The following is a 15,463-nucleotide window of genomic DNA, read 5'->3' as shown; positions in this document are numbered from 1 at the left end:
TCATCTGAAGCAACCCTCTCATTTTATTGATGAAGAAACTGAGGCCTGGAGAGGTTGAGGGATACAGCTAAGATTCAAACCCAGGTCCTCTGACTCCAGATCCATTGTTTTATACCTCTGTACTACAGTTGACTGGTCTAGCTGTGTTATTTTATGGAAGGAAATTCAGGTCTGGAGAGGTAGGGAAGTTTTCATTTTGCCCCATCCCCCCCTACCTTTCATCTTAAAACTTCCAACTCTGCCTTCTTTTTGAAGGCTCATAATTATTACTGTAATGAGGATTATAACTACAGTAGGCATCACACAGGGAGAGTGGTGAGCCTATAATGTTTAGAAAACTAAAAGCTGAGGCTAGAGATTCTGAGAAGACTAATTGTGCTCAGGATGCATTTGACCTGTGTTCTCACTGTTTGTTGACTGTGGAACCTGAATGCTAAGGCCAGGGAAGAGGCAGCCACCTTGGCTGCCAGCCCTGGGGTGTGGATGGCTGATGGGGCCTGTTGGTATCTGTATCACTGAAAAATTTACAGCCTAGCTAGCCATGGGTAGTGACAGACATGGGGCCAGGGGAAGAAGATACAATTGCAGGTAATAGAAATTTCCACTTGGAGCAAAGCAGAATCCAAGGAACTTGGTCCAGTTTCACATTTCTCTCCAGATCACCTCCCCTCCCCCCACCACCCCCAGGTCCCCTCCTTTTTGCTCTCTCCCTAGCCCAGATAGCAGCTCTCTCTAGCACCTGATGCAGAGCAAAACCCTCAGCTGGGAGTAGAACCTTGTTCGTAAAATGAGCTGGTCCAGTCATGGGTATTCCTCCTAGACCTCTATCCCCAAGGAGTGGGAAGAGAGCTGGAGGGGGAAAAAAAGCAACCATTATTCCTAAATTACAGGAATTAGGTTAAGCCCAGGACTTGCTTCCATAGATATATCTGACTATCATCTCTGGCCACTTGAACAGGTAGAGTCAGAAGCCTTATATATTCATGTTAGCACCTAGCTCTAACACTTTACCCTTTCTGAGCGTCAGTTTCTTCATCTGTCACGTGGGGATAATAAGGCATTCCCTTGTCATAAGGCTGTTTCAGAGAAATTATTGTAGAAATGTGTTACTGCTATTAGTATTCTACATCCCATTGCTGTTGTGAAGTGATATTATATTGGAGATGTGTTGGAGCAGAGGGAGAGCCCTAGACTCAGAGTCAGAAAACCCTTGTTTCTGCGGTCTCCTCCCTAGGGGTAACCTTGGGCAAGTCTCTTTCCTTCTTTGTGCTTGTTTTTCCATTCTCTAAAATGAAGAGGTTGGTCAAGATGATTCCCGAGGAAGGAGAGGAAACATCACAGTGGGAAAAGCACTGGCTGTAGAAGCAGAGGTCCTGGGTTCAAATCTCACCTCTGATACCACTTATGAGAACCAGGGGCAAATCATCTCATTTTTCTGGTCCTCAGTTTCCTCCTCTCTCAAAGGAAGAGGTTAGACCAGATGGCCTCTGGGGCCCATTCTAGGTCCCATGTTCCTCAAATGTTTTTCCCAGAGCTGTTATTTATGATCCTTAAAGCCTTTGGAATCGGGTTGGCTATTGTCATCATCAGTTCATTGCCTCTGGCACTAGTAGGGCACAGTATCTGAGAGGGGAACTTTCCCAGAGAAGGAGGTCAGAACATAGTGAACTTGAGTGTCAGAAGTAGGGGCAAACAGGAAGTGGGGGGGAGGGAGAGAGCATCCTCCCTCCTAACGCCAGCCTGGGGAAGGTCTGCTGTGCTTCCTGGCTGTGGGAGGCTGCAGGGAGCTCTCTGGTACGAGCTCCATATCTTCAGGACTAAAAGCCCCTGGCTGTGGGAGGTGGGGGTGGTTGCAATGAAAGCGTTCTCCTCCCCTTAAAATGCTATGTACGTTTGAGCTCTTATTCCTTGTTTCCTTGCTGAAGATGGCAAGTTCTGAAGAAAGAAAACAGGGCACGGAGCAGGAGGAGAAACTGGCTGCTTTGAGCTCTTCACTTTGGGCTTCCCTGTTGGAGAAGGGCAGTGGGTGTTTCTCTGCTTCAAAGGGTTAATGATTAAGGAGGGCTTGCCTCCAAGGGAATAGGGGACGGTTCTGAGGCCTATAACTTGGGAGGGGGGGAACCTCTACAGCAGCAATGAGACAGGTCCCACCAGGCCTCTGCCTGATCCAGCCCGGTGACTCATACAACTTGAAAGGCTCCTGGGCCATGGAGCTGCTTGGGAGAGTTTGGCCCAGGCAGGCCCGGGTGAGGAGATGCCAACCCAGCCATTGAAGGGGTCTTTGGGGTACAGAAAATGGTGTGAAAAGAAGAAACCTGCAGTTCACCAAATAATGCAAGTTCCCCCTGTCTCCCACCCCCAAAACCACATACACCATGTACTTTCCTTTTCCTACCTGCCACTGCTTCTGTTAGCCTTTTTGCTCTCTGTAATACCACAACTCACTTTGTAGTAGTGCTTTACAGTTTACACAGGTTTTTTTTTATAAATAAGCCCAATTATTTTATTTTATTTTAAATTTTACTTTATTTTTATTATTTTATTTTATTATTTTACTTATTTATTATTTATTTATTTTAAATTAAATAATATACCCCCCCAAAAAAAAACCCTCTGAACCTCAGTTTCCCTATTTAAAATGAAAATCATAGCACCTACCTCACAGAGTTGTTGAGGGTCAAATGAGATAACTGATATAAACCACTAAAATACAAATGATGTTGTTATCATTATTATTATTATTATTATGGCAGTGTTAGAGGATTCAGGTAAGATTTATGAAGAACATTGGAATTAATTACTAAAGGAGATTATGGAAATTCCTTACCCTGTATGTGGCCTTCCTTAAAGGCAGGGAGATGAACCTATTGAATTCTAGAGGTGTGTTCCCACCTGTACTTGTATGTATGACGAGTAACTGTGCCAATGATAGGAAAACTGGGAGAAAAAAGTTGGAAGCTCCTCAGAGTCTGAAAGAGGAGATAACGAACCTATTTTTCACTATATTGGAACTGAGCAGAAATAGACAGTGGGTGAGAGTTGAAATTTGTGCTGAATTGGAGCTTTTGGAATCAAACTTACAATTCTATTTAATTGACCTGAAAAGGGTCAGTTTTCCATGTCTTGAGAATTAGTGTCCATCTTTGAGAGACTTGGCCTTCTAGCATTTAAGCTGTTAGGTTGTATTTAGCTGTGCACATTCAATGGGATGGAATTTTTCTCCCCTCCTAATTTACCTGTTTCTAGCTCTGAAGCATAGTATGGCCAGACCTTAGCAACAGCTAAGAGGGGCCAGGAATTTGCTGTTTTGGTTCAAACCTGTTGACCTTCCTGATATGAAATGTCACTTGAAGGCTAGTCCCTCCAGCCTGTCTAGGTTGACACCTGCCTACCAGCCACATGTTGGATAGAAGATCTGGGAACTGTTGGATGCGACAGTGCCTCTCTGCTCCAAATCTGCCCTCCCCGCGATTGCCCTGTGACCCAGACCAGCTTTGTCTAAAAACTTGTGTTCATCAATGGGGGAAGATTTGTTCCTCTAGATTCTAGGCTCTTAACTATAAAAGAATCAAAGGAAAGGACAGGAGAAATAAACCAAATGAATTTGGCCTCAGGAATGCTAGGTTGGACTGAGGAGAGGTGAGAGTTGAATGAAGAGGGAAGAAGTGGAGACAGAGATGGAGTTTGGTAAATCAGGATATCAGGCTTTACTGATAATGGCTTCATTCCTTCTCAGTCTCAGAACGCTTCCCATTCATTACCTCATTTGATGCTGCTACCCAATTTGGGAGGATAGTCAGAGAAGGCTACTCTCCTCATTTTACAAATAAGGAAACTCATGCTACCAGAGTGGGGGTGACTTGCCCAAGGTCACAAGGCAGAGCCAGGACCCAGAATCAGGTTTTTTTACTCTAGGTCCAGAGCTCTTTCCCACTGTTATCACTCTGGAGGGGTGGATGGTTTTGTTTGAAGTGAAGTGTTTTTGGACCAGACCCTGTGATCTCCTTGGATTTCATAAGGAATTCATAATAAGGAGACTCCTGCCAATGCAGACTGGTACCTAATGATGGTCTTTGAGAGTGACCTAGGACACTGAGAAATGAAATGACTTGCCTAGGATCACAGTGAGTATGTGGCAGATTTAAGATCTGAACCCAAGTTTTCCTGGATGCTGTGCAGAGCTATCTGCTGGTGTTGTGATAGTTAAGATGAATAATAACACACTTCGACAGTATTGTTACATTTACAAAGCACTTTCTTCATGGCAGCCTTATGAGGTCAGTTGAGGTTAAGTGACTCTCCTAGGGTCACAGTTAGGGGGAGTCAGAGCTGGGGCTCTTATCCAGGTCTCCCAATTCAGTATCTGTTTTCCTTCACAATATTGAGTTGGATTTCCCTGTTTGGGCAAGTTGGTTCCCAAGCCTGACTCGACCCCAGCCAGCAATAGGGGAGAAAAATCATAGAATCATGAATTTAGAATTAGAAGGGACCTTATCCATCATCATTTTACAGTTGGAGAAACTGAGGCTCATAGAGATTAAGTGACTTGCCCAAGATCACACAGATAGTAGATGGCAGAGCCAGGATTTAAACCAAGGTTCTCAGAATCCAAATCCAGTGATCTTTCCATTGTACCATGTGAGCGTGCATTGCACAGTGCAGTCACTCCTTGTTTGTCATCTGATTCTCCAAATCCACTGCCTTTTTCCACTGTACCTTGAAACTCATGCTGCTGAATGGGATCCCTCACTCAGCCCTTCATGACAGCCTACACATCTCCATTTATCCATACCTTCCTCAGTGGGTGATTAAATAATTACAGGAGCAGGGAACACCTTAGGATGGGAGGCCCCTGAGAGTCACATAAGTTCAGAAGGGAAAATCACCCTGAGATGGAAAATCTACCCAGCTTCACATCCCAAGTCTACTGTAAGTTCCATGAAAGCAACAGGAACTATATGCTTTGTATCTTCCCCTGCACCTAGCACAAAGGTATGCAAAAATAAAATTTGGACAAGACCTGTGATTTCATTGGTGCGGGCAACTCCTTCTACCATTACAGATGAGTACCTGCTTGCAACACAGCCAATATGGATAAGAGGCAGGACCTGAACCCAGGTCTTCTATCTGTTATTCCATCCATAGCTGCCTCTTCTACTACACTTAGCACACATCTTTTGTGCTTTATGCATATTTGATGAATGAATGCATCAGTCAGTCAGTTTTACCTGGGCCTTGAAGTCTGAGTTAAGGTAAGCAAAGGTGAGGGGAAGGCATTCCAAACAAAGGTGTAGCAGTAGGAAAATCCAGTGTGTGTTTACGTAAGAGCTAGTAGTCCCAGTTCCTACAAGAGAATCTATCTTGGATTGAGTATTACGTTGTCTGTGCCTGAGAGTATTCTCCTAGAAAAAGAGGGTGTATTCCAAGAGGGCAGGGACCACATCTTATCCAAATCACTCATCTCAATCCAGTACCTTGGATATAAGTACTCAGCACAGCCAGTACTCAATAGATGTTTATTTGAATGTATAATCCAACCCAGAGAAGAGCCTGGGGATGGGGATCTCCAGGCATCTGCCTACCTCCTGCCAAATACAATCCAGACGGATGTTTGTCATTCTCATTCTTGGGGATTGTTGTGGCCTACTTACAGAAACTTTTCTGAGCATCTACAGCCACCAGTAGGTAACTGCATACTCCAAGCAAAGCTAAGGATTGAATCTCAGCGCTAGAAGGGACCTTACTGGGCATTTAGCCCAGAGGCATCAAACTCCCAAGATGCCAAACCAGATTAAAATGTAATTGGAAAATGTTTAACAAAATAAGTGAAAATACAACATAATATAGATAATGTGAATTTGTAGTTTTCTAAGTTAATACACAGCCTGTAGGAATACCACTGATCTAGATTAACCAGCTAGATTTTTAGGCAAGGAAATTTAAGCCCAGAGAATTTTAATGGCTTGTCCAAGGTATTGCTAGTAAGTGGCAGAGATTTTTACACAGGTCCTCTGATTCCACATCAGTGCTCTTTCCACTATCTCATGTTTTCTCTAGGGTCACATAGCCAGTTGGTGACAGGCAGGCATGGAAACCAGAAGTTCTTTATATGTTTCCTAAATATCCCTTGCCTGTTGAAGCTTGGCTTCACATCTTCCAAGGAATGGCTTCTCCTTTTCCCCAGGATCATCACTTCCCTTAGGAGACTTATCTGGGCCCCAACAGGGATCCTCCCCTTATGTCTTCCTTCTTAGAAACTTCTTTCTGTTTTCCCCAGAAAAGCCAGAGTTGGACGAGATGACCATGGAGAGGGTGCTGGAGGAGCTAGAGACCCTGTGCCACCAGAACATGAACATGGCCATCGAGACCGAGGAAGGGCTGGGCATTGAGTATGATGAGGATGTCGTGTGTGATGTGTGCCGCTCACCGGAGGGCGAGGATGGCAACGAGATGGTGTTCTGTGACAAGTGCAATGTGTGTGTTCATCAGGTGAGCTCCAGCTGGGCCGGGCCAGGCCCTGGACCACACAGAACAAGAATGAGCATCATTCAGTGAGCGCATGAGGAGGGGGAAGGTGGGGACACTGGTATGAGCATCAAGGGAGCCTCAGACAATGAGACTGACTGTGCGAGAGAGAGATGCATGTTGAATTGTGCCTGTACAGGGTAAAGGTGTATGAGTCTTTAAATTTGTTAGTGAAACATCATCCTGTGAGAGAAAGAAGACAATGGGAAAGAGCATGAAAAAGAGATTTGCATGAGAAAGAGGTTTTGTAGTGCGTGTCGGACAGTACTCTAGGGTATCCATATGTGAGACTGTGTGTTTGGTCATGGAACTGCCATGATTCACCCCCTCACCTAGAAATGAGCTCTTCGTGGGAGGCCAGTTATGTCTTCCACGGGTCCTCTCTGCCTTTGTGACCTAGAAACTGTCTCCAGCTCACCAACCCCTGCCCTGGTGAATCATAGGCGATAGAGAAAGCATTGGAACAGTGGACCCCATAAAGTGACCTCCAGGTGTCCCTGTTCAGGACACTGGGGAGAAGTGGTCCATGGCCCATTTGATGAGGAAGTTGGTAGCAGACAGGTCTCTTGCCACCATAGCAGAATTCTTAGTGGGGCAGTCTTGTACCAGTCATTTCTGGGGTGTTTGAGACTGAGTGGGAAAGCTGGACTGGGGCTTGATGACTGACCTTGTGCTTTCCTCTCCAATCCTATGGGGGTGTAGGCCTGCTATGGGATCCTCAAAGTCCCCACAGGAAGCTGGCTTTGCCGGACTTGTGCCCTGGGTGTCCAACCCAGATGTCTACTGTGCCCCAAAAGGGGAGGAGCCCTGAAACCAACACGGAGCGGGACCAAGTGGGTACATGTCAGCTGTGCCTTGTGGATACCTGAGGTGAGTAAGATTACACTTCACACCTCTCTGTTAAGAGACCCCCTGGACCTGGGTGAACTGTGAACTACCTGAGGCTCTGAGCTCAGCCAGAGAGGTAATCAAAGAGGAAATCGGACAATGCACTGTCCTGGATGGAAAAGAAAAGATTTATTTTCTGAAAGAACAGTTTATTTCTATTGTGTTTTGAAGGGTGATCTTGACCAGGCCGGAGAGAGCAGCATTCACTGAACCTTCATTCCCATGCTGGGTTCTGTGTGCTGGTTGAGAGGGAACGGTGTTGGGGGATCAAGAGAAAGTAGGAGACACATAGGAGGCCAGGGACCCGAGATCAAGGTTTGGCTCTACAGCTAATTGTGTGAGCGTAGATGAATTTCACTTTCTTTTCCACATTTGCGTATTCCCAGTGCCTAGCACAATGCGTGGTGCGTAATATAGCCTGAATGTTGAGTTCACTTGGTTGCATTGAATTACCTAGGCTTTTTTGTTGTTGTTGTTGTTGTTGTTGTTTGGGGACGGACAAGGCAGTCAGGGTTAAGTGACTCGCCCAGGGTCACACAGCTAGTAAGTGTCAGGTGTCTGAGGCAGATTTGAACTCAGGTCTGCCTGAATCCAGGACTGCGCCGCCCTTTTTTCTTTAAAATAAAAAACCTAAAACTTCCTTAAGCACCTCATGTGGGCAGAGGATGAGGGGTCAGCCAGGATGGGCAGAGATACAAAGTTTTTGGATGACACAGGTCTCTTCCCCCAAGGGATACATAATTTAGTAGCTGGCCTTAGAGTAGGGAGGACCTGAGTTCAAATCCGGCCTCAGATACGTATTAGCTATGTGACCACCTGAGTTCAAATATGGCCTGAGATACTTATTAACCATGTGACCCTGGACAAGTCACTTAACTCTGCCTGCCTCAGTTTCCTCATCTGTAAAATGAGCTGGAGAAATTGCAAACCACTCCAGTGTCTTTTGCAAACAAAACCCCAAATGAGGTCACACAACTGCAATGACTGAATGACAAGGACAGTTAACAGGAGGCAATGTGGTGCTGTGGAAGGAGTGCAGGATTTAAGGTTCAGGCTGGATCCCTGTGTGATTTTAGACAAGTTGCCTAACCTCTCTGTGCCTTGGTTCCTCATTGAGGGCTTTAGCCTCTCAAGCCTCTTCCAGCTCTAAACCTGTGGTCTGATGACAGGGTCACAGCCATTGGTTTCCAGTAGCTTCTTGTCATCCTTTCAAGGCGCTCTCCCATTAGATCTCCTTCAATTCAGAGTTGCTTTGCTTTCTTTTTTTTTTAAGTAAATATTTTGTTGATTCTTTTCCCCCTCACAATCACTCATTTCTCAGTAAATGCTCTCCTCATAGAATCCCCCCTTGTAACAAAAAATTGTAGTTAAGCTAAACAAATTAAGATGGGGCCTCTGTCATACATGCATGCCTTGTTCTGTATCTGTATCCCTCTACATAGGGAGAAGAGGCATGCTCCACCTCACTTCCACATTTCTCTTGCCCAATTTTTCTAAGTTAATAAAACAGGAAGAAGTAAATGAAGTACTACATGTTTAAAGTAAAAGAATATAAATTAAGCTGGCATAATATATTGTAAAGTGATGTTCAGAATGACATTCCTGAGGTCCTGTAGGATTCAGAATCAGTTTCTTCCCGTCTCTGGCCCTTGGGGATAGTCTAGTCCAACCCCTTTCCTTTACAAATTAGGAAAATGAGGTCCCTTCCATCTTTAACAGTCTCTGATTTAAAGAAGGGATTTTCAGGACAGCTATATCACACTTGGGACACACTGCCCTTCAAGCTTTTTTCCATCAGAGACTAAAAATGATTCTGGAAACCTCCAGGGGGAGGGAGAATGGGGCAGGGGAAAGGGCCAGGAGAAGGTAGATTGCAGGCTGTGCCTGGAGCCTTGCTGAGTCATCCATCCATCCCCCTCTCCTCTCCTAACACCTTGGGGCCTGGCTTCTCTCCTCCCCGGCCCAGTCACTCCCCTGGTTGAGTGTCCCTGCCTCATAAGCCAAGCTGCTGATTGGTCGAGCAGGCAGCACTGGGCTCCCTGGAGTTGGCTCCGGGGCCCTGGGAACAGAGTGAAAGTTGAGTAGGGCAAAGGCCAGAGATAGGACTGACAGCCTTTAGGGGCAGGGCTGCTCCTTGGCACTAAAACCTCCTGCTTCTTTTAAGAAGAGTGAAGCTGCACCCCCAGAGCTGAAGGGCTCCTTTCAGGGAGGTAAAGATCCTCCTTTACCCACTCTTTACCTCTCCCAGCTTAATAGTAAAAATAACAGTGGTAATGATGACAATAATACTGAGTGTTCTGTGCTACTTATACAATGGTCAGAAAGCCTATGTTCAAATATCAAGCCTTTTGATTATTACCTGTATGACCTTGGGATAGCTACTGTCTGGGCCTCGGTTTCCATTTCCTCCTCTATGGAATGGCCTCTTAGGTCCCTTCCAGCTCTGAATCTGTGGCCCTGTAGTCCTCCTCACTCAGTGTTAGTCCAAGCTAGGTTAGGGCTCATAGTAGGGACTTCATAAATGCTTGCTGAATTAAACTATGTGCAAAGCATTGTGCTAGGGGTTGAGGATGCAAAGACACTGACAAACAGTCCCTGCCTTCATGCACTGTCATTTCACTGAACCCATGGATGAAGTCAGATTTGGCCCATTCTGGGCCAAAGTTCTCAGCTCCCAGATGAAATCTCTGTGCTGGGTTTCCTGGATGCATCCATTTTTACCTGGGGAAATTATTCTTTTTCTTCTGAGGATGGGGGAAGCAGGCAGCATTGCTGGGCCCTGGGCTCACAGAGATCATAACCTAGGCACCTGTGAAGCCAGGAAAAAACTGGAGGTGATTATCCATGGGTATTTGAAGCCAGAATGTTAGAAACCTGGGGGTAGGGAGGTGTAGTTACCTGGAAGACTCCCTCCTCCCCTCCCTGAAGTCTTGAAGAGAGATCCTCAATGTCCCATTGTGACCTGTGGGGGACACCTTCCTACAGAGCTGAAGAAGAGGAATCTAACTTCTTGATAAGAGTAGAGCTTCTTCTGCCATCCCTTAAGCTAAATTTATTAACACCTCATTAGATAAAAGGTGACAGGACCACAAGCGACCCCTGGTGGCAAAACAGGAGGAGAAAGTTGGGGGTTGGGGGTTGAGTGGAATTAATGCTGAGAACAGGGTCACAATCCTAACCCTTTCCTACTGCTTCCAGGGACAGCCTGGAGATGGGACCTAGTATCGCAGACCTCTAAATTTAGCTTTCTCTGTAGGGCACACAGTACCCTCAGTGGTGGCACTCAGCTTTTATTATTTTTTAGAATACATTTTGTTGTTGTTGTTGTTGTATCACCTCCATTTCCCATCATGCCCTTCTACCTCCTCCTGCCAGAGATTCATTTCTTATAATAAAGAAGAAAAAAGAAAAGTTCAGCAAAACTAAACTACATATAGACAAGTCTGATATTATAAGCAGGGTTCCGATAGTCGGCATATTGCTGCAGACAAGCAAGGTAGGTGCCTTCTCAGAGCCCTTTAAGACCAGGCTTGGTCATTGTCATTTCTTAGCCTTCACTTTTGATTGTTTTGTGGTGGGGGGGGGTTCCTCCCATTTACATTGTTGCAGTCATTGTATATATTGTTTTCCTGGTTCTGCTTACTTCACTTTGTATCAGTTCATGTAAGTCTTTCTATCCTTATCTGCATACTTTATTGTAGTTTTAGGGCATACTGACATTCACTTATCACAGTTTATTTAGTCATTCCTAGTGGATAGGCATCTACTTTGTTTCCACTTTTTAATACTATAAGTAGGCACTGCTACAACTATATAGGTGTATGTGGGGCCTTTCTTTTTGGCAGTACCCTTTTTATGGTATATGCCTAACAGTGGCATCTCTAGATCAAAAGGTATCAACATTTTTATTCATACTCTGAATAATTCTAGATTGTTTTCCAGAATGGTTGGACCACTTTACAGTTCTATGAACAGTGTATTAACATGCCCATCTTTCTCCCCAGACCTTCCAACAATGACCATTCCCATCTTTTGTCATCTTGGCCAGTTTACTCAGTCTTTATTATTAAACATTTCCCCTGCCCAGAGGATGCTGTAGGGGAGGCACTGTGCCTGCAGAGAAGTGTTCGTAATGTCAGCTCTCCAGGGACAAGGACCAGTGTTACATTAGGGACAAGAGCTGGGCTCGGGCCAGTCAAGGCAGGTTCTAGGAGTACAGCCTTTTTCAGGGACTCCTGATCCTCTCCTGTTCAGATTGAATCACTCGAAGGACACAGACCCAATCAAGTCTCCACAGTATTGTAACATCTGCCTCTCAGCAGAACCAAAAGAATGTTGTACACAGTAACAGCCACATTGTGAGGTGGCTAATATTGATAAACTTAACCCTTCCCAGCAGTGCAGGGATCTAAGACATTTCCAAAGGCCTCATGATGGAAAATGCTATCCACATCCAAAGAAAGAACTATGGAATTTGAATGCAGACTGAAGCATATTTGCTATTTTTTTCTCTTCTGTTGAGTTTTGTTTCCTCTTTCTGGTGGTTCCTCCTATTGGTTTTAATTTTTACTTGCAATACCACTAATGTGAAAATATGTTTAATAGGAATGCATATGTACAGCCTGTATCAGATTGTGCGCCATCTTGGGGAGGGTGGTAGGGAGGAAGGAGGAGAAAAATTTTAAACTCAAAAGCATATGGAAGTGATTGGTGGTAAATCAAAATAAATTAATAAAAAAAGAACAAAAAGTAAAAATAAAAAAATAAAACTTAGCTCAAGATAAAAAAAAAATCTCCCTCTCAGGTCTCTTGGCCTCTGGTCTCTCTACCCTGTTCAGTCCATCCTTTATATAAATCTTCCTGAGATGAAGGTCTGCCCATGTCCCTCCTCCACTGTCTATTGCCTCTGTCAAGTACACAGCACATCTTGGCCATGGCAGATACTTCAATCCCTTAAACGCTTGTTGAATTGAATGGAAATGGAGAGGATTAGTGTTCACTGAACAGGAAACTATTATAGCCTATTTGACTAAAAGGACATAGACTGTGGCATTCCTGGCTATTGTCCACATTTCTTAAGTCTCAGCTCTTTGGTGGCATTGGGTCTGTAGTGGAATAAGAGAAAGCATCATCCGAGTCAGGTGATGCTTTCCCTGACAACTTTATGCTACCAGAAGTAGAAGCTGCTGTTGTTTCATTTCAAAATCCCATGTCTTGGGGTAAGTCAGCTGACTGGTATGTTTTCTGTGCCTTCTTTCTGAGGACCAGTTCTGTGTTCACATGAGACAAGGACTTTGTCCTCAGCAGAATATTCTTTTGGAGTCAGAATTCTCACTGTATTTCCAGTGGCTGTTGGCTTGTGGGAAAAACATGTTCATGCTCCTTACTTCCAAAATTTAATTCAGTGGACATTTATTAAGCACCTGCTGTGTATAGTAGTACGTTGTTTGGTGCTAGGGATAACACAAGTCCTTGACCTTCTGTAGCTTGAAGCTATTCCATAGTCTTTCTTGAGTTTTCCCTGGGAGTCAGCCATGGCAGGGGCATAGCTTGACCTCAGGCAGCTTACAGCCAAGTCAGGGATGCACCATGTTAACCTATGAAGACAGAGTGATGTAGTAGAGAAAGGTACTATAGTAAAGGTACCATAAGGCTGTGCAAAGACCACTGGACCTGGAGCCTGGAGGCCTAAATTTGCATCAGCTCAGCTCTACCATTTTCTGGCTTTGTGAGATGTGAGCAAATCATTTAATTCCTCAGAGCCCAAATTTCCTCTTCTGTGAAATGAGGGAAATCATCCTCTCGCTGCCTGCCTTAAAATAGTATGAGAAAAGGCCTCTGTAAACCTTAATGCACTATGTAAAGATGTTCTTTCTGTTACAGTAAGATTCAGAGCATTTACAGAGTTAGCAGAGAACAAAGTGAAAACTTGACACAGTAAAAATGGGAATACTGAGGGCTAGGTTGTGGGGTGGCAGCATGGTCTTTGTCTGATGGGGTTAACCAGGAGCACTTCTTGGGTATAAGTAGGCAGTGCAGGGAGTGTGGGCCTGCCTTCCCGTGGAATCAAACCCTTCTGTCTGTGTTATGCCTAGGTCAGCATTGGGTGCCCAGAGAAGATGGAACCAATCACCAAGATCTCACACATCCCTGCAAGCCGGTGGGCCCTGTCCTGTAGTCTGTGCCGGGAGTGCACAGGGACGTGTATTCAGGTAGATGCACAGCTGAAGGCTTTTCCTGCCTTGGCTGCCTGGAGGGAGAGGGGCGGAATGGTGCGGGAAGGGGATGAGGTTGGGAACGGAGCCCGCCTGGCCAGCGGTGCACTCCTGGGCAACGGAGATAAATCAGTCAATCAGCAAGCATGTATTAAGTGCCGTCTGTGTGTCAGTGGAGACACAAAGACAAAAATGAGACAGCACCTGCCCTCCTCAAGCTGCTTATACTTCTGCTCTTTGTCACGGGAAATAGAGGCCTTTGGATAGCTCCACAAGCAGCAAGAGTAGTTACAAGCGTTTATTAAGCAACTGCTGTGTGCAGAGCACAGGGGAAGCGCTTGGGGAGATGCAAAGTTTAGATAAGAAGCAGTTCTTGCTTCTGTGTATTTCAGAGGATGCAACATATACACAAATCCCTCTATTACATATTGCATACATTATACAATAATGTGCAATAGTACATGCAGTGCATTAAAGATGTACAAAGCAAAGAGCTCACTGAGCACACCTGTGTGCCCATTCTGTGCTTTGCTGCATTGTTGGGAAGACACAAAGAGCCTACCTGGACCCTGTAGTCAGGAACTCCCAGTATGTTTGGGGAGATAGGGCATCCACATGACCAGTATATGATCTGACTCCATGCATGACCATGAACCAAGTCAGGTTTCTCATTGGTTGGACAAGGTCGTCTCTAAGATTCCTCCTGGTTCTGCCATTCTCTGGTGTGGCTGCACAGCCGCGGTGATTCAGAGAGAAGGGAGGTGGCCCCGGTGCAGACTGGGGTGGTCAGGGAAGACTTGTCGAAGACGTAAGACTAGATCTTGGCTGTGAAGGAGAGACAGAATATGAAGGACCAGAGGAAGGAGGGGATATTTCCAGGTTTGTGAAATAATGAGTAAGGAAGAGAGAAAAATAAAATTGGCAGGCTTGCATGATTATTCCAGGCTGGAACTTATTAGGGAAAATTCAGTTCAGTTCAGTAGATACATATTAATCATTCACTGTGTGGGCAGTCTTATGCTTGGTGTTAGAGGAGATAGAGAGTTGAGATAAGACATAAGAAGGCCCCTGCCTTCTGAGGTCATACATAATGTATGAAAGGAAAATTAGTGAAATATAAGTGAAGTAATTATTTCTAGGGGAATCAAGGAAGACTTCCTGGAAGGGGTGACATTCAAGTTGGATTTTAAAGGAAAGAATCTCAGTAGCCAAATATGGATAGAGAGGACATTCCAGACGTAGGAAACAGTGTGGGTGGGACCACAGGAAAAGCAGGAGAATGGAGAAAATAGGAGCTTAAGCTGGAGCATAGAGTTGGTGGAGCAGAGTAATATGAGTGAGAAAAGCCTGGAAAAGTCAGGTGGCACAGATCATGGAGAGCCTTGAATACCAGGTAGGGGGGTTTGGTTTTTACTCAGTGAGCAGTAGGGAGCCCCTAAAGATCTCTGAGCAAAGGAATGGCATGACCATATCTGTACTGAAGGAAGATTAATCTTGATGCATCTGAGGCGGGAAGGCCTGTTGGGGGCTGTTACACGTAGCCTGGGAGTGGGTAATAAGAGCCTTGCACGAGGGTAGTAGCAGTAGAAATAATCAGGGTGGTGGACCTGTAAGAAGAACCCCTAACTGATTTCATATGAGAGGTGAGCAGAGCATCAGATAATCATGACTGCTATTAACGTGTTATGATTAATGTTATTATTGTTAGCAACGAGAAGTTTGCTGATCATAGAGGAAAGAACAGCCCCAAAACATCTGCTGAAGATAGTCCTCGGCCAAGTTCAGATGCAGGGCCAAAAGCAGGCTAATTAATGAGGTCACATTTACACAATGCT

General features: G+C 45.0%; 1 protein-coding gene across 7 annotated transcripts in view; it reads left to right on the top strand.

Moving 5' to 3' along the window:
• Positions 1-15,463, top strand: part of JADE2 (jade family PHD finger 2) — a 197,889-nt gene that overhangs the window by 135,365 nt on the left and 47,061 nt on the right. For all 7 annotated transcript variants that reach the window (XM_020991214.2, XM_020991216.2, XM_020991217.2 and 4 more), the window contains 3 exons: positions 6,278-6,489; positions 7,228-7,395; positions 13,509-13,625. In XM_020991214.2, the coding sequence (XP_020846873.1) occupies positions 6,278-6,489; positions 7,228-7,395; positions 13,509-13,625 (497 nt within the window). The remainder of the gene's footprint in view (positions 1-6,277; positions 6,490-7,227; positions 7,396-13,508; positions 13,626-15,463) is intronic.

Source organism: Phascolarctos cinereus, unplaced genomic scaffold, assembly GCF_003287225.1.
Source record: "Phascolarctos cinereus isolate Bilbo 61053 unplaced genomic scaffold, phaCin_HiC Scaffold_2;HRSCAF=192, whole genome shotgun sequence".
Classification (NCBI taxonomy): Eukaryota; Metazoa; Chordata; class Mammalia; order Diprotodontia; family Phascolarctidae; genus Phascolarctos; species Phascolarctos cinereus.
The sequence above is the reverse complement of the archived record's forward strand: the minus strand, read 5'-3'. Positions and strand labels throughout refer to the sequence as shown.